This window comes from Solanum dulcamara, chromosome 11 (genome assembly GCF_947179165.1).
Source record: "Solanum dulcamara chromosome 11, daSolDulc1.2, whole genome shotgun sequence".
In the NCBI taxonomy this organism is placed as follows: domain Eukaryota; kingdom Viridiplantae; phylum Streptophyta; class Magnoliopsida; order Solanales; family Solanaceae; genus Solanum; species Solanum dulcamara.
Genome location: NC_077247.1, coordinates 54,847,861 through 54,868,057, shown reverse-complemented (window position 1 = coordinate 54,868,057; position 20,197 = coordinate 54,847,861). Strand labels below are relative to the sequence as shown.

Sequence of the window (20,197 nt, the reverse complement as noted above, 5' to 3'; positions counted from 1 at the left end):
AAAACTCCTTACCTTCTTCCCATTGTCTTCTTCATTTTATTTTTGCTTTTGACTTACAATCTTCTTCTTGTTGTTATTGCGGTGAGCTAAAATAGATGAGGGCTTTACTTCAATAATACCGTAAATAGATAAGTCGAGTATAATGGGTGAGACGTACTGATTAGGCTGAAATATAGTACGTTGAACTGCCTTAAGCTTGACCTTAATTTAACTGATAACAATTAGATGTCCCTGAATTTGTTTGGAGTACAATGGACAATGCCTGAGATTGTGGAAGGGTGATACATAGGACGGCATTGGGAGAAGAAGAAGATGTGGAAAGTGAAAGGGTATACACAATCTACATAATGTGCTTGACAACAACTGTGTATCAGCTATGGGTTGAAAGAAATCAGAGATTATTTCAGACGAAAAGCACTCCCCAAAAGGTGGTCATAAGGAAGATAATACATGAGGTTTTCTTCAGAGGATCCTTGATTCCTCGACTGGCCAAAAGTCTTGTAGTGCTTAATTTTATCCTTAGCCTTTAGTTATAGTTTTTTTGCTTTATTAGAAATGATGTAATAGTGGTTAGCTTGCTAGTTGTATGGTTGCCTTGCTATGCCAGTAAAACTTTTGAACTTTCTACAGATCAATTTTGGTAATGGTTTGTATGGTTTTAACTGCCTTTCTGGGATACAATCATGTCTCGAAAAACTTCTCTATAGGGTTCTGCTATTTGGCAAAAGCTATTTAAGTACTACTCTATAGAGTTAAATTAAGCGTTTTTGCTGGGCCAAATTATGTTGAAAAAATTTCAGTGTTGGTAGGTGTTTTTCAGATATCAGGTAATCCTGGTCTGGTAAGAAAAGTGTTGTATGAAGTGTCAACCCTGTTTCATCGGAATCCGCATAAAGACAAACCTCCCTTGAGTTTTCCCATGGCTCATGGAACTCAAGCCCCCCCCCCCCCCACCTCCGATCCTGTCATGGAGAATATGCTTCCTCCAAGAAATTCAGTGCGGTCTCAATGAAGCACTAATCTAAGTAGTTTGGCACTTGGGGCATGGGTTGCAGGATATGGGAACCAGCCCTCTGGAATGGGGGACAGGGATTTTGATTATGTTCCTCCCTCTCATGCTAATGAAGCTCCAACTGACTTCACGATGAAAATTCTGTGTTCTATTGCAAAGATTGGTAGTGTTATTGGCAAGGGCGGCTTCAATGTAAAGCAACTGCTGCAGGAAACAGGGGCAAGGATTCACGTTGAGGATGTTTCACCCGAATCTGATGAAAGAGTTATTTGAGTCTCCCCTTTCAAGGTAATATTTACTGTTGTGGAACTCTTAATATAACCATATTAATATATGTCAGTGAGATTTTTCTTTATCCTTCTTCCAGGCTCTTTGGGATCCTGGGTCACAAACTATTGATGCCATTCTTCAGCTTCAGCATGAAACAAGTGAAATCTCTGATAAAGGAATAATCACTACTAGCCTTTGTCTTCCCTCTAGTAAGGTGGGCTGCATTCTTGGACAAGGAGCTCAAGTTATTGATGAGACGACGAGGATTACCCAAGCGGATATTCATATTCATGTTTTTTCCAAAGACAACAAGCCTAAATGTGCATCAGCAGATGAGGAGCTTGTACATGTGATTCACTTACCGTAAGTATTTAGTCTTGGTCATGCCCCCCCCCCCCCCCCCCCCTAATTTTTGATCTTATAGTGTCTCTGAGTGTAATTATTTCAAATATTAAGTTAGAAGTTTGTCTCAATAGTAATTGAAGGTCTACTAACTCAGATTTGTGGAAGCTTTGGTGTTGCAAAAGTTGTCTTGGTAGATATTTCATCTAGACTTAGATCAGGATTCCTCCATGATGCTAATGGCAATATGGAGTCTGCGCCAGTTAGGTCACTCCCTAGGTTTGGTCCTTTATAAGTCATCCCCAACTGGAGATCCACCGCCTTCAGGTGTGATGAGAGCTGACAGTTCTAGAGGATATGAACTTAAGGTATTATATTTCAGCCTACAAATGTTGTTCCAAGCAGTTCATGCTATTTCTTATCTTTGATTGAGTTAGAATAATTTGCCGGGATAGAAAAAATCAGGCAAAAAACCAATTATTGTAACACCGTTACAGTGCATATGCACTATAGATGGGTGAAGGGTTGGAGGTGGTACCAGGCATCACTTTTATATGTGAAAACGAGTGTGTTGTTACTGTACAGGAGACCTTCCCATGTACACAAGTCCTTAACTATTTTTATGTCACGTTACTGACCTAGATAATTCAATTGGGCATATGACATTCTAATTCCTTTGTCTTTTATGTGACTAAACAAGTGTAAAGTTGTACTTCTAGGTGGTGTTCGTGATTATAAAAAAGTCTTGCATTATATGAATGCTTTCTGGCATTTGCAAAAAGAGACACATTCTGGCAGGACTCAAGGTTCATATTCGTTGGCAACCTTTATCTGCATTGAAGGTAGGAAGCATAATTGAATACTCAAGGTTCATATGCATTGGACTCTTTGTTTTCTAGAGTCAATTTGATAAATTTCATTACTAAGTTAGATTAGATATTTAAATTCAATTCTTCATGAAATGTACTCTAAGCTGCAATATTACTCACGTCTAAATAGGGAAAGTGAACATGCCGCCTTGTTATCAAAAACAATACTAGTATTAAACTAGCTTTCGACAGCTGTGGCTCCCTCAATTTTCTCTAACTAGCTGGGCTCAGCCCATGGGCTATGTACTGGTTGATCTCCTGGGCCCAAAAGATTTTGGACAGGCTCAATATTGTTTCTTAGACTTTTTTAGATGTGAAACTTACATAAATATACTATATTAAAAAAATATTTACAATTCATAGTAATAATATTTTTTTTACTAAACACTTATAATACATTTAAAATACAGTTTTAATATATATTACTGAGAATAATTTATAAAATTCATATAATAAAAGTTTTATTCATGGATAATATATTTCACACTTTAATACACTTATAATGCATTGTGTCAATTTCTTACCAAACATGCATAATATATTTTCAAACACTTATAATACATTTATATTCCATGCATAATTAACTTTTAATACATGACAAATATATCATAATATTGCTATGTATTGCTATAAATGGTAATAAATAAAAAATATCGCTAAAATCAGTAATTATTTATTAAAAAATGTTCACTCAGATAATTTTTCCTTATTGGAATTCATTTTGCAAGTATTATGTCAGACTCCTTTTGTTATTTGTTTTGGATATCTAGGCTATCTAGAGTTTCCTGCATTCCCGTTGTTTTATTTCCTTGTTTCATCCTGCTGCTATGATAAATGATTCTAATACTTTGTGGTGCACTATAGTACCTTTTTGCATAGTTAAATTTTGATGGAATTACTTATAATATTACAATGAATTTGTTAAATTGTGCCAAAGTTAGTGGTTCCATGTTAAGGCAGCTTATTCAACACCTTTAAATGTGGTCTGAGCAGGGTAGGATGTAAGCATACCTTATTCCTATCTTTGTGGAGTATAGAGACTGTTTTTGATAGACCCTCGACTCAAAAGAGAAAATTTTAAAGCAAGAACAATATGATAGTAAAATAGCAAGATACATAACTAATGTATCTCTGCTGGAAATTGAACATGAAACCTTATAGTGTTCAACCCACTTAATTGACTACTAGGTCACTCTTGGGTGCTCATAGATACTCCTTTAGACTCAAAACATTTCCAAAGGACCTCCCCAGAAACTCTAACATAAGTCTTTTCCAGGTCAATGAACACGATATGTAAATCTCTAGTCTTGTCTATGTATTGCTCCAACAATCTCCAACTCCTTGAAATTATATAAAAGAAATATTATGAGCTCGGACATGCACTTGTATCACGGATTTAACTTTACACTTAAAACATTTAAATTCATTCGCACAAATCAATGTATTTTAAGTCAGTTACCTGCTTTGTTTTCCTGAATACCAATTCCACCTTGACAGGATCGTGTAAATTATAATTCTTAAAACTCCCATTGTATCATTATGTATATAAGTCAAACCCTTGTTTTTCTAGGTTCCCCATAGTTATCCCAGACGTACCTAAATATAATGTATTGGGACCTCGTTGAAAACAGAATTAAGTGGGTGCACAAATTGACTTAAGCTTTGTCGACCAGTACATGATTTCTGCCCCTTTTTTAAGAGTCATGACTTCCTTTTTTGTGTGTTTGACATACTTTTTTGAGTGGTTTTCCCAAACTTGTATATAACAAGTACAGTGAAACAGCAAGAACCTGTTATTGCGTTTTACACATGATCGATCTCTCATAGTTAAGTAAAAGAGCTGTTTTCTCTCGCCTCGTCTCCTGTCTTGTTGTATCAATTATCATAGTGTAGGCCAAACCAAAACAAAATGGTCTTAATAGCCTTATTATTATTATGCCAGCATTATTTCGATAAAATTCACGATAAATGGCCATAATAAAGTGTTTGCTCTTCACAATTTATCATATGCTCCACCCATATATTAGTGCTCTTACCCACTTGTCCACTCGATCTAATCTCCAGAGAGATAAATTGGGTGGGTATCTCTATTTAGGAGAAGGTTGAATTAGCATCTATTCCCCCCCCAAAAAAACTAGTCTACGTGATTAGCGGTAGCATAATCACGAAAATTGAATTATTGAATCGAATCGAGATTTATTGTAGTATTGAAGTTTGATTTGGATTTAAGTTATGTCTATTTTTAATTATCGATTATCAAATTATCAAAATAGAATTTTAGAAATACTATATTAAATATCGGACGCCCACTCCGTCTGTCTTTTGTTTGTGGTAACAATGGTCAGGTCACATGTTTATTTACCATGTGTGAATACTAATAATGACAACTTGTATTATTATTCTAAAAAACCTAAGTATTCTGTGTAAGCATATTATGGTTAATTGATCTAACCAAATTCACCCAGAACACAAGTTTGAAAACTTTGGCTATTATTTACTTTTAAAGTTTGTGGGTATGAATTGTTTACCATATATATGGATAACATTAGTGAGTGATTTTGATTGACTTGTAACGTCAAATTCATAATGTCAGGACTTGAGAGTGGAGATCTAACCTCTATGAGCGGTCATTTAGGGGCCTTAGATGGTGATCCGGGTTGTTTCCCTCTCGACGATGAAGCTTAATCCACATCATCTCACTAGCCGACCTTGACCCCTGTTATTTTGAGGTCATATCTAGTATTTAGAGTTTGCCTCGATTTGGTATCGCTCTTGCGGTCCACACCGAAACAATGTTTTACCCCTAGATGTCCAGTCAACTGTTGCACCTCAACGCATTACGGGGAGAACCAGCTAGCTCTGAGTTCAAGTGGCATTTAACCCCTAACCACGACTCATCCTGTGTGATTTCTCTAAAAGCTAACATGGTAAATATTGGACAAATATGAACATATCTTGTCAAAATATATTTTCTTCAAATACGTAATTATCAAATTATTGTAGCAAAATTTACTATATCAAAATTTGATTTATCATATCGGACCGAATTTTAAAAGTTTGGAATTTACTTTCAATTACCAATTGTTGATTATCAAATCGAATATCAAATGCGCACCCCCATATGTGATTGCATATCCCGTATGTTAAGATCTTCTTGTCATTTCATGGCATTCGTTTCTTTTGCATCTCCACAGAAACTATCACTAATCTTGGATGGTATAGTACTCACAGTTCATTTATCCAAAACAATAGTTCTAAGTTTGTCCCTTATGTTCGTTAGGCATGAATCAGTTACTATTTCTATTAGAGTCTATTCACCATTGGTGCTTGACACCTACATCAGATAATCACGTCTTTGCTAGGAAGCGTGATGGTTATTAAAGTTGGCATTCGAAGAGATGCAATTATGAAACAATGAGGGTTGTTTGGTAGCTGATTTAAAAATGAGTTATTCAGGTATTAAATTGTGTATAAGTAATGCCACGTTTGATAGTTAATTAGAAAATAAGTTATTCATATATAAAATTAATACGGTATTTGATTTGCAATTTAGAAACTTGCATAACTAATACGTATATAGGTTATGAGAGAATTTATATATTATTTTATGCATGAAGATATAAGTTAAAATAACTTATACCTGAGTAATTAAATCATGTATGATTAATGATTAGATAAAATAATATATAAATTTTCGCATAAGTAATCTCTTCAATTGTTGATACACATAACTCTAACAAGGTATCAATCGACCCCTTCACACTATAACATCCTTGTGTTAAGATAATGGTTTCATGGCCGGCAATCTGAAAGGATATCCTAGATGTGATGGTTCAAATCTGGTATAATGTACCTTGTGAATAAGAAAGACACCATGAAAAAACCTCAACTTCAAGTATCCTTGTGTCAGAATATCTTTCTATTTTCGTTTGTGGCTATCGACACGATAAGGGGTCGGTGGTAGCTGGTTAGAGTTAAGTAGGTATCATAAGTAATTTAAAGATTAGTCATGAAAGAATTTATTTATTATGTTACGTAAGTATTAGTTATTTCATTTTTTTATTTTGCATAAAATAATAAAGAGAATTTGAGATTTCTCACTTGTAAATATAACTATATTAGTTATGTGAGTTTTTAAATTACAAGCAAAATAGTATTGTATGAAGTGTTTTGAATTTTAAACATTGCAAAAAAATGCTATCAAATATGATATTATTACTTATGCAAAACTTAATACACAATTAACTTAGCTCATAAACACTATCAAACGACCCCAAATGAAAAAAAAAAGGGCGGGGGTAAATAAATCACGATTTGGCGTTTAACTTATTCTTTGAGTGGAATTGGATCGATGATAGGTATCTATTCTCTAGAGTTTTATCTTACGACTCTTTAAATTTCTGTCTTTATTGATAGATTAGACGCTAATTAATAGGTTAGGTTGTAGTGTTGTACCAAAAATCCTATTTTAGAGGCTTTATATTTTGGTGTCTGACACGCCTTCCAATAGAGAGAATCATTCAATTGTATTAGTCAACTGGTTTATGAGTGCCTTAGGATTGAGTACTGACTGAAGAATTTTTTACTTTTTGAATTAATTTTTTTATTTGAAAATCATTGTTTGATTAAAAAAAATTCATACAATTTTCATTTTTATAAATTTTTCTTTTTCAAATTTACACCTAAAGTTTTTAGGTAAGATTTTATAAAAATTTCATATACATTTAAGTAATAAATATTTATTGTAAAAAGTGAAAACTTCAAAGAAAGTGGTTTTTATTTATTTTTGGCTTTCATGACAAACGCCCACTTAATCTCAACTAAGTTTTTTACCGATTGTTTAGTGTGATGGATAAAAAAAAATAGTCACACGATAATTTTGTAATATCTCTTTATTTCTTGTTTGGTTACAAAGTATGGAATAACTTATCTCAGAATTAATCAATAGTATTGTGATAAGTTATTCCTTTCTCTTGGTAAAATAACAATATCAGAATAACTTATCCTTACATAAAATAATTAAATGACAAAAATATCCCTGAAAGCTATTTCATTATCACTTTTCATATCTTTCTACCACATTTATAAAGTCCGCTGAAATTTTTTGTTGCTCATCGGATTTGATAAATTTCAAATAAATCAATAATTATTCAACTGCTTGCGTCCTTTTTGACAATCAAAAGAATTTCTAGAACTTTGTTTCTCGTTGTAATTCGTAAAAAAAATTATTTTTAGAATGAGAAATACTATCTAATTACCAAATTTCAATCTAGTTTATGCTATTATATTGGTGCATTTTTTGCTCCAATGTTAATTCATTTATTTTTGTTTATATTTTTGCTTATGACAGTGAAGAAGAGAGCTTCCCACTAGCCTCAGATTGTTCCCGTTTTATTCTTATGGATTGAAAACTTATAAATAATTGAGATTTCTTTGATTTTGTTTTCAAGCATGAATAATTAAAGCTCTTCAAAAAATATACAAAAAGCTAAATAAGGTGGATGGTAGTTTTGTAAAAAAATAACTAATTTTTAGAAAGTATCCAATGCTTATTTGTTTTAATACAACAAATCAAACAAGCAATAAAAATTAATTTCAGCATAATTAATTTCATAATAATTAATACAACAACAACAACAACGACCAAGTGAAATCCCACAACGTGGGGTCTGAGGAGGGCAAAGTGTACACAGACCTGACTCCTATTAAGATAGGACGGCTGTTTTCGAAAGACCCTCTGCTCAGTAAAATCAAAAAAAAAATAAAAAAAAAAAAGAAAAAAAAAAGAAGAAGAAAAAAAGAAGAGAAGAGAAGAGAAGAAACAACCCCTTAGAGAATAAACATGAGGTCAATGTCAAGGGTCTTCCTCACGTATTGCATGGGGATTTTCGTTTTGATGAAATCAATTAGCAGTTTGACTTATTCCTAGTGACTGGCATGGTTTGTCTGACGTCCAAACGTCAAGCAGTTATTTACAAATATCAGTGGCACGTATTGGCTCAATAAACTTCATTAATTTATCTCTTTGATTATGTAATCATTAAGTTAAAATTTTTTATTTCGATATGAGATTCACCTAAAATGTCAGTCTTTCTTTTGAGAGCTCCATTATAACATATTTCATGAAACACAAAGATTTAAATAGCCAGTTTTGTTTATTTTAGACTGAGGTGTAATTGTTATTATCGTTGTGTACTCAATTAAATTATTTTTTAAAACTATGCCAAAAAGCAGGAGACTATATCGTCAAACCACGGAAGGATGTCCGATACTAATTTATCATTGACTTCTATATCGAACTAAACCAATTTCAGTGCGATTTATTTATATCTGTACTTTTTGTTTTTGGACTAATTATTTCAATGAAATGAAAAGCTAATAAAACCTGCCTCCAATACTGGTTGTAGTATTGCATTTAGAAGTTACAGAAACACAGTAGTTGACATCTTGTCATACATACAAGTACATACTATCTAAACTTACCATGATTGCATTTTAAAGAGTTTTTCTTTTATTTCTTTTGATTTTATATAGGTCGTCCAGTCAACAGTACTATAACTAGAAAGTGGTACTTTCTAGTTGTGTGGCGCAACTTTTGGGTGTGCGGTAATTAGGTGTGTCAAAATAAAATTCAATCAGTCCAATTCAATCTAATTCATTTAATGGAAAATGGTCAAAAATATCTTTGAACTATAGAAAAATGTTTAAAAATATTCTATATCCATCTTTTGTCTAAAAATACTCTTATGCTCATTTTTTTGTTCTAAAAATATCCTTTCATTCACCTTTTTGACTAACTTTAATCTTTGAAACTAACAATCTTTTTTTATTTTTTAAAAGTATTTTTCATGTGTCACCTCCACTAATTCTTTTCATAATTTATCTTAAGCCAAAAAACAATATATCTCTTCAAGACCCCAATTTTTTAAAAAAATAAATCTAACAGTTTTTTTTATTGCTATAGCTTTTTCTTCTTATTTTTTTATAAAGTTTATTGTGGGATCACGAACAGGGATATTGTTTTGATTGAATAAATTACGGGGAAAAATATTTTTTAAAATAATTTTTTTACTTGCTCTAATTTTTTTTTTATGGTCATCAAGCTTGTATATTTTTTTGGTTTGGATAAATTATGAATTATTTTTTGAAAAATATATTTAAAAAATCTTTTATTCATATGTATTATTACAAGATAGTTTTACAATAACTATCTAAAAACTATCTTGTAATAGAAAAAAAATTATTTATTTATTTTTAACTATCTTGTAATAACTAATTTAGCTTAAAATATTTTTTTTACTATCTTGTAATAACTAAAAAATAATTTAGTTATATGTATAAATAAAATTTTTTAGTTATTTTATTTATACGTATTGTAAAAAAATCATTATTATTAAACAGTAACGAAAAATCAAACCAAGAACTAAAAAGAATCTATCTTTTTTTTTCTGGTTGACAGAAAAAAAATCCTAGTCTTGTTTATCAATATGGCTTTTTAAAAAAAAAATTGGAGGGGGGAGGGGGTCTTGAAGAGGTATATTATTTTTGACTTAGATAAATTATGAAAACAGTTTAGTGGTGGTGGATTTTTATTTCATTCAATAAGAAAATGACACATGATAAATACTTGTAAAAAATAAAAAATAAAAAGATAGTTGTTAGTTTCAAGGGTTAAAGTTAGCCAAAAGGGTGGATGGAAGGGTATTTTTAGACCAAAAAGATGAGTAAAATTGTATTTTAAAATCAAAAGATGGATGAAGGGTATTTTAAAACCTTTTTTCTATAATTTAGGGGTATTTTTGGCCCTTTTTCGTTCATTTAAATTTGGATTGGTTATGTCCTGCCAATTTATTAGCTCAACCCATTTCAACCCATAAAAAATGGATTGATATGTAACCCGAATTGGCTCATGAGAAATCTTGTTAAAATATTTTTAAAAAACTTTTTTTTCAATTTGATATGTTATATATAGCCATAAGAAAGAAAAAAATAATTTTTTTAGGTACTAAATTAGTTTAAAAGAACGAATAAAACAATTAAACTTAGTAAAAATTGGGTTGGGTTGAGACTTGATCCGTTATATAACTCATTACTTAATTCATTTTGACCCAAACTAATTTGGATTGGGTTGGGTGTTGACCCGATTGTTGTCTTAACCATTATGACCCGTCCAAACATGACCCGACCTGTCCAAACTTGACTCAAGCCGCCCAATTGCCATGCCTACGCATAATGGTCAATGACGATTGATGTGGATTGAGCATCATGAGGTCCGGGGTTCAAGTTTCAGCAGAGAAAAAAATATTAGGTGATTTCTTCTCATCTGTTCAATCTTTGATGGACAAAGTTAGTTACGTGATACTTGTTATTTGTGCAAGGTGACAGATATCCATGTAACTTGTCGGACAAAATTAGTTACATGATACTTAATACTTGTTGCTTAAGGTGCAATTAAATTTGCACGACATCATGGTTATAAGAAAGAAGTTGTGTGGTGCAACGTAATTAATTTGAAAATATCAATCTCAAGGGATTAATATTCAAATGAAAATTCAATTAGATAGTCGGAATCTTGTAGTAACCTCATCATCCTTTTTAAGCACAGCCAATATAAATGTGATCATATTAAAGGGCAGTCCGGTGCACTAAAGCTCGCAGGATCTGGAGAAGGGTAGGACCACAAGGGTCTATTGTACCTAGCTTTACTTTGATCATGATCACATGGCAGCAACTTTACCAGTTACTCCAACACTCCCTTCATCCATGTGATCACATTAAAGAAGGTAAATCTTGATTGACCAATTTCCATTGCCACTACTAATAATAAGATCATTTTTTTCATATCGCACTTATTGCCGCCATGTGAGTTCAGAAAAGTATGCACATTAACTAGATTCAGTGGATTGTGGTGCGATTTTCCACTCATTAATTATCTTAATACGCTTTATAAGAGTAGGCTTGTTAGTTTCAAATAGTCAATGCTCTTCCCTACTGTTAGAACACATCTTAATGTACAAAATAATTTTAAAAAATACATCTGTTAACATACATAACTTTTTATTTATTTATTTTACTCTGTTTAGAGGGGATATTGGGGTCTAAAAGTAAAGGTAAAATAATTTGTAGAAATTATTACAAACTCCCTCTTAATTTATATATAATTTATATATTAAAACTGTCAGACAAAGTAACACTCCCTTCACTCATTATGGGTGCTCCCTAGGCTTTGGTGTTGGGTGTTTGCCCTAACTTACGATAATTGAGTTTTTTTTTCTCTAAAAGAAAAACACAAAATTTCTGTATTTGGCTAGATTATTTTTTTTAAGAAAAAGTTTATGATTCTATAAATAGAGATTTATTCCTCCTTACCTGAAACCATTCACAATATAGTCCTAGAGACTTTGAAGTTGTTGTGTAGAGGGAAAACAGTGAGCCACAAGTGTTACGTTACTACTTGTGTGAACCTCTTTGTATTCAGAGTGAATTGTGTGAGGTTATTTTTTTCGATAATTTGTACTCTCGTATTTATATAATGAATTGTGGATATAGGTCGATTGATCGAACCACATTAAATATTTGTGTCTCTTTTGATATATTTCTCGTTTCTCTTCTTACTCATGGTCTATTGAGATTTTCTTTGCTAGCTTCCACATTACACCTGATTATTTCGGCCACTAACAAGTGGTATCAGAGCGAGGTTAAAAACGAGTGTTGATCTTGACTGGTTCAGTTCTTACCGTAACCTTTTTGACAGCAATGACGATTTTTGTTGGAGAAAGTTTTTAGAGATGTTCTCTGTGTCGAGACATAGATTTGATGGAAGAGATTTTGAAGATGGAGATGCAACCTGTTGAAGATTATGTGAAGAAAATGGAACAAATTTATTTTTTCAGAAATTCAGGTCAAGGGGGAGAGTTGTTGGATATTTGCCCCGACTTTCCTAGTATGTTCCATTTTCACAAAAGAAAAACACAAAGTCTCCATATTTGGCTAATTTTTTTTATAGAAAAATGTTTATGACTCTATAAATAGAGGTTCATTTCTTCTTACATTGTAGCATTCACAATTTAGTCCTAGAGACTTTGAGAGTTGTTGTGTAGGGGGAGAAATGGTGAGACATAAGTCTTACGTTAACACTTGTGTGAACCTCTTTGTATTTCGAGTGAACTGTGTGAGGTTATTTCTCTCGATATTTTGTACTCTCATATTTATATAGTGAATTGCTCATTGTCTCTTGTGGATGTAGGTCGATTGACCGAACCACGTTAAATATTTGTGTCTCTTTTAGTATATTTCTCGTTTCTCTTCTTACTTATGGTCTATCAAAAAAAATATTGCTAGCTTTCACATTACACTTGATTATTTTTTGTCTCCAACACTTGACCACTTTAAAAGGGCACTTCGTCCTTGTGAAGGAGTGGGATCTCACTTATTAATAGAGAGATAAAAGACAAATAAAAAGACGAGAGGTCAGAATCATGTAAATCAGTCCGAGATAAATTTAAAATGAATTCAATTAAATTCATTTATTTCAGATCGAACTATGCATACATATGTCGAAAATCCGGTTATAAGTAGTATATTCCGCCACACTTGACTTTAAATTTATGCAGAAAATTGGAAGATAATTAGAGTATTTCAAGTCACGATCTTTTTTCAAAAGGAAAGATTTTCTTTAGAAGGAAGCATGTTATAATGGAGAAAAAATATTCATCATAATTATTATTATCCCCCCCCCCCCCCAAAAAAAAAAGAAAAAATAATTTAAGTAGGACTATTAAAAAAATAATTAAAGTTATGGGAGCAAGGCTTGGTGGAGGGGGAAGGTGGTTAAAGTGAAGATGATGGGTGGAGCACAAATCTTAATTAAAATTAAGCATGAGTTGAAACATATTTAATCAAGGGAATTATGATTAAAGGACCTCGTTTGACTCCAAAGAAGCTGTCTAATCATGGGATTAGGGATGAGAATTAGATTTAACTACTACTAATAATTAATTTAATTTGAAGAGTCAAAACAATTGAGTCTTTGTGGCTCAGTAGATATATAAAAAATATAATTGTCTTTTGTGATCTTCTCCATCCATCTCTTTCCCTAAAAAAGAACTAAAAATCAAAGAACTTTGGAATGATAAGATTATGGAAATGTAGCAATGACAGGCTTATTTTGCTGCTTTCGTCTTGAATACTTATTTGATTCCATTCTAAGCTTAATAGACATAATTACATTTTCATTGGATTTTCTGCTTGAAAAACAGGCACTGGAATTTTTTTTCGACAAATTCTCAGTTCAAGTCATAAAACATAACAACAATCAGCAAAATAAAAATAATAATACAGTAATAAAAGAATTATATAAAAAAATATAGTGGAGAAAAAAAATCAAAGAAGAAAAAGGAAGTGGTTATTGTTGTAGCCATCAACTTAAAGGCACACTCGTGCAAGGAAATGAATAAAATAAGTGGTGAAGTTTTATCTTCTAATCATTATCATACGATAAAAATATGTTTTATTAAATATGAGTGCGTTACTCCCATTTTATTATTATTATAAAATGAAAAAGGGTCTTTTACTTTCTGACCTATATTAATATTTGTCTGGCCTAAACAATCCATTCCAATGCATATATATTGACCTGCAGCCTCAAATTTTTTATTTATGTTTTGCTTATTTTAGCTTACTTCAAACGGAATTCAAAATATTCAAAGTGGGATTCTTTATTTAGAAAATTAGGCGGATAAACAAGTATATACTAATTAATTAGCTAATATAGCTATAGTTTAAATTAATTAGTTAATATAACTATAACAAACATCTAGCTGTAATTATAGTTTGAGTTTTGTATAATTCGCGCAATTTATACAAACGTTGTGCCCGAATCGAATTGTATAGCGAAATACACAAACACTATAAATTGTTTAACGAATTATACAAATATTGTGCATGAACTGTATAGTGAAATATACAAACTTTATAGAAAAGCTGCGAATTGTATAGCGAATTATACAAACATATACAACTACGGCGCGAATTATACAAACGTTGCTATAACTATAGTTACGAATTGTAATTAACAAACTATAGTTATGAAACATAATTAAGATATTTTTTAGTGACTATATGCGAAAATTCCCCTTGTTTATATTTTCAGAGTACCATTTCCTTTTACTTGGAGAAGTGGAGAATCGGAGACACTTTTTTAGTACTAAGGGTGTATTTGGTACCGAGTATAATATTTTTTAGAAAAATAAGGTTTGTTTCTGATACATAAGTATAAAATAATATTTTAAAAATATTTGTATATTATCTAGCTAGACAAATATTATGAAAAATGGAAAGGGGGTAGGAGTGTGGGGTGGTAGGGATAAAGACTATGGAAATGGAAGTAAAGATAAAGTGTGTAAAAGGGTGAGAGGAGTAAGACACATTTAATATGGAATGATTGCAAAATTTATTTTCAAAGTTATTTTCCTTGAAAGAACTTATTTTTCTAAAAACAATATTCGAATGGTGTGGGCAGATAATGTGGGTAAGGGGTTCATTTGCACTTTGCCCCTAGCTCTTTTGTTCCGACTTTTAATTATTACCTCTCATAATACATTTTTCTACGAAGTATAAGTTTATTGTTTATCCCACACAAATTATGACCCGAACATGATTGCAAATTCTAAGAAATTTATGACTCACTGAGCATAGTTCCATTGCTAAAAAGGAATATTAAAAACTAATCTAATTGAAAAGTAAAAAATAAAAATGTACTGATTCATTGGAAGAGCAAAATGTGCAGTTTTATAGATGATGTGGAGTCTTACAAAGCTTTCTGGTTTTTCGATCCTGGGAGCTTTTTGTTTTAAAAATAAATTTAAGAAATTCACGATTTACTATACATAGTTCGATTGCCAAAAAAAATATATTAAAAAATACTTAATCTATTTTAAAAGTAAAAGTTAAAAATATAGTGATTCATTTAAAGAGCAAAATGGGTAATTTTATACTAGATGATTAGGAGTATTACAAAGCTTTTTGGTTTTTCAACGTAGGACCATTTGTTTTTTTAAAAAAATAAATCCAAGTTGGTTTTTAATTTTCAACTTGAAAAGTGAGCACTATGTTAAACCAGTTGAGTTGGGGAAAAACCGAAAAAGAAAGAATCATAATATTATCAATCTTAAAAATGTTATGAGGACATCAAAGGAAAGAGGAAAAACTTTTTAACAATAATAAACTAATTTTGTGTTGTGATCACTTAATTAAATATATTTCTGGGTGCTTATCTAAAAAAAGACCCTCATCAGCTTAATCATATCTTCCTTTGTCTGGACTTCTTATTCTAATCATTAATCTCCAAAGCCCTCTTTTTCTGAGCCCACTCAATGTATTGATAATTAATCAACATCAAAAGCTACAGTCACAATATCTCTTCCCTTCTTTTTATTCACTTATCTTTTGTTAAAAATAGTAGCAAGCACAACATGATCACTCCATCTATTTATATATACCACAAGTAGCCTACTAAAGTTCCCAAAAAGACAAAATAAAAAAATACAATAACAATTACGCTTCAATTCTAAATAAACTAAGATCAATAATTACGCTTCAATTCTAAATAAATTGAGATCAATCATATATATAAATTATTATCGACTCTGTCAGTTCATTTAAACTTATCTCAATCCAATATTACAAAATAAAGCTACTCATATCATTACATCGCATCCTCCTCAAAAACTCTTCTTAAGCAAAAAGAAAAAAATATTTTGGAAAAAAAGAGGAAAAACTAATCCTCTAAAGACCAAAAATTAATTTCTCTAAGTAGTCAAAGGTGTCAACTTGACTTGAACCCCATATTTGGGCTTAATTGTGAGGACAATTACAGGTGCATGACGATAATTCTCCGAAATGGTGAATCGAAATTTAGATATTAACATTGCTAATATAATCTTAGCTTCCATTAGGGCAAATGATTGGCCAACACAATTCCGGGGACCCGCGGCGAACGGAAGGAAATTTCGTCCGGCAGCAAAGGACTTAGAGGCAAAACGATCAGGCCTAAATTCATTAGCATCTTTTCCCCAAATTTCTTCACTGTGATGTATGGCAAGTACTGGAATCCATATTGATAAACCTTTAGGAATATTAAGATCACCTAATTTGAAATCCTCAAATGCCATTCTTGGAAGTACAGTAGCTGGTGGATATAGTCGTAATGACTCGTTGATTATCATGCTCAACTGCAAAACATAAAAATTATTTATAATGTCATTATATAGAAGTAAAATATTTTTTTAAATATAACGTACCATGTTGGTAAGGACTACAAATTTAAATAGCCAAATACACCTTATGAGTATTTAAATCATTCTAATTTTCAGTGAATGGACTTTAATAAAATTTGTCCCCAATGCCATCAAAGCTGTCAGTAGAATCTAAAGAGTGGAGTTTATTGACAAGACAGGTTTTAAGTAGACAGATGGACACTCAAAGAATGATACTATAGTTTTATTTTTTAGTAATTCCCTAATTAAATGACAAATTAATAAATAAAGAATAAAAAGAAATGTCAAAATGTGGAACCTTGAAATCCCTTGTAGAAAATTACTAGCTGTATTTATCTTTTATTTATAAATGACTAAAATTTCACAAATTAGCTACTCTGGTACCCAAAAAAAAGTCTCATTCCGTGTGGCGAAAAATGCATATTAAAATTAAAATTAGTAGTCTCACTTACCAAAGTAAGCTTTGGAAGGTGTTCAACAGTAGGTGAATCTCCTTTGCAAACTTGGTTGACTTCTTCACGAACTTTATCTTGCCAAGAGGGATTACTTGCTAACAACATAACAGTCCATGTTAACAAAAGGGCAGTAGTCTCATGTCCTGCAAAGAAAAAAGTCTTGCATTCATCCATAATAAGCTGCAAATTCAAGCTAAATCCATTGCTTGATCTTTTCTTTTGCATCTCATTTAGTAACATTCCTAACAAATCATTCCCATACGAACTGCTTCGACCAATTTCTACACGATCTTTTCGATTTTGTATTATTTCCATCAGTAGCCTCTCCACTTCCATTTTTAATGCTTTTATGTCTCTGTTATATTTACTTGGGAAAAACCTGTACAAAGAAAAAAAATAACAAAATTGAGTTAATATGAGTCTAAACTCAAAAATTATGGATTCAGAATTAATATTTTTTGAAAGTTTAATAATGTCAAGTTGAATATACAGTCCAATCCGCCAATGCATATATCACATTGATGAGATTACTCGGAAGCAGAGTCATAAGACCAGTCAATTCCGAGTATCGAAAATGAATTTTTGTTTTTTTCTTAATCATTTAAGTAACATTTTCAAATGTTTTAATCTTAAAAAGAAACATAGATTCTGAAAAGGAGATGAAAAAAAGGGCATTTTCTATTAAATAAAGAATCTAAATTTTACTCTTGATGGAGAAGATTTTTAGTTGGGCACTAAATAAATTTACCTGCTCCCGGGAAAGCACAAGTGCCGACTAGCTTGCGCGCACTTCTTCTGTAGAAGTGTTAATAAATGGAATATTTGTTTTCCCTTCTCATAGCTACTGTCAAACTCTGTTCTCGAAATTATTTCTGCAGTGAGCCGAGTCATGTACCCTCCAATCTCGAACTCCATCTGGCCTGATTTAACCGCATTCCCTAGTGATTGGAGCATCCCATTAGTGCATTCCACCATGTATCCCGCATAACTCTGCTTATATAAATATAAATTACTTTTATCTGATATGAGTTTATAATTTTTATATATATATATATATATATATTTTGACAGTGTAAGTTTTTTTTATCTCGTACCTTCAATTTGTCTCCGATGAAAGCGGGAGCAACAATGTGGCGTTGATGGTACCAATCGTCGCCGTTGGCCATCAAAAGTCCGCGGCCAATGAAATGTTTGGAACCTTGTTGTTGCAGCCATGATTTTCCAGAAACAGTGCTGTATTTTGACAAAAGCTCTTTGATTAACTCTGCTTCTGATAAGCACATTCTAGGCTCTGTCCCGTTCCAGAAAATGAATCGTTTCCCTGTTAATCAATCAGTTCAAACAAAGAATTAATTACTCTTAACAAACATGCAATTGGTTTAAAATGACTTCCTCTGTTCCAATTTATAAAATTAAATGGTTACTAAATACAGAACAGTGTTGTTCTTTCAAAGACTTACTAAAAATAAAAGAGTGAGGATTTATTTACCATAAATCTTAGACCAGGCGACATAATGGGGCAAAAGGCGAGCGACGATGTCATGGTGAATAGAATCCATGTCATTTGAGGTTGATTTGGAGACAAGAGAAGCCATATCCAAGATGTTTCCAACAAGAAATCGAGGTTTAGGACCACGCACACCTTGTTTTTCCATGATTTTCATGATACGTCTGGGAATCAGATAGTAACATAAGACAGTTTCATAAGCAATTTTCAGTGACATCAAAATGATACATATCACAAGTATTACTACCACCATAGCCATATTGGGTGCGTGAGTGGGTTGGTTACTTTAGTATAAGGAGTACCACTCTTGCTCCAAAGGAGAGGAAAAAATATACAACTCACAAAGATTTGTGTGCTTGATGTCTTTGGAATATTTTGACGGCTATTTATAGAATGGAAAAAAAATGGGTCAATCATTACTTCCTATGGGCTATTGTGGGAAAAAATTAAAGTTGATACAATCTTTTTTTTTTTTTGGTTACGAAATCTAACTCTCAAATTGCACTACTTGACTACCGTGGATGGGTAAGATAAGGTCTAGCACCCCTTAATTATTCTCATTCCTATTAAGAATGTTTTAAATTTAATAAAATATCATTTGACACACTCTGATATAATTAAGTTTAAGATTCGTATTGACTCTTTCAAGTAAAAAACCCTTATTCATATCCAGGTAAATACTTATCCAATATTAACATCAAATCATATTAATTAATCATGGTAAGTATTAATATATTGAGCTAATTAAGAATAAAAATGATGAAGTGATAGCTATGTATGTAAAAGACAAATAGTACTATAATATGGTCATTAATTTAGTGCGAGCATGGGAGTCTGATCACCACGCCTGTATTGTAAATATGCAGTTAGGAATAATCCAGCCAAAGTAATAGAAATTAGACCTAACGCGATTCCAGTAAAAAATTTTCCTTCTATTTTTCTGATTATGTGTGTCCTGATAACTATAATTTGATGCGTGATATACTGTGGAGTATTAAAAGTACTCTATTTAGAAAAATCTTTATTTACTTATCTTTATATACTTATCTTTAATGGTCATTTATTTACCGTAGATGATTGTTATTCGTTGTATTATATTGTATTGTTAGTTTAAATACAAATTTTATTTTGATTATTATTTAAACTGTATCGCATCGCATCGCATCGTTAGATAACGATGAAAAGACTCATTTTGTATAACGATCGATTTGGTGTGATTGCTTCGTTATATTAATATTTTCTTCTTATTTTATCTTTATTTATTAATTCTTTTTTATCATATATTCTACCTTTTCATAGTAGCTTTATCCCGTAACTTACTTTTTTTTTATAGATTTGTCATTCAAATTGTGGATGTGGACATTATGTAACAACGGACAATGATACAATTTATCTAATTATTATATTTATTAAAACAATACCGTATGATACAATACAATACAATATTAACCCAATCAAAGTGTAAG

The 20,197-nt window shown here is 31.6% G+C and overlaps 1 protein-coding gene across 1 annotated transcript; it reads right to left on the bottom strand.

The window, feature by feature from the left end:
- Positions 1–16,102: 16,102 nt before the first annotated feature.
- LOC129873961 (cytokinin hydroxylase-like) lies at positions 16,103–19,071 on the bottom strand. The gene is made up of 5 exons (XM_055949161.1): positions 18,714–19,071; positions 18,319–18,545; positions 17,973–18,214; positions 17,222–17,603; positions 16,103–16,724 (listed from the first exon to the last, which is right to left on the bottom strand). Exons 1-5 carry the CDS (start codon positions 18,988–18,990, stop codon positions 16,302–16,304), a joined length of 1,551 nt encoding a protein of 516 aa, XP_055805136.1. The 5' UTR covers positions 18,991–19,071; the 3' UTR covers positions 16,103–16,301.
- Between the last annotated feature and the right edge of the window lie 1,126 nt (positions 19,072–20,197).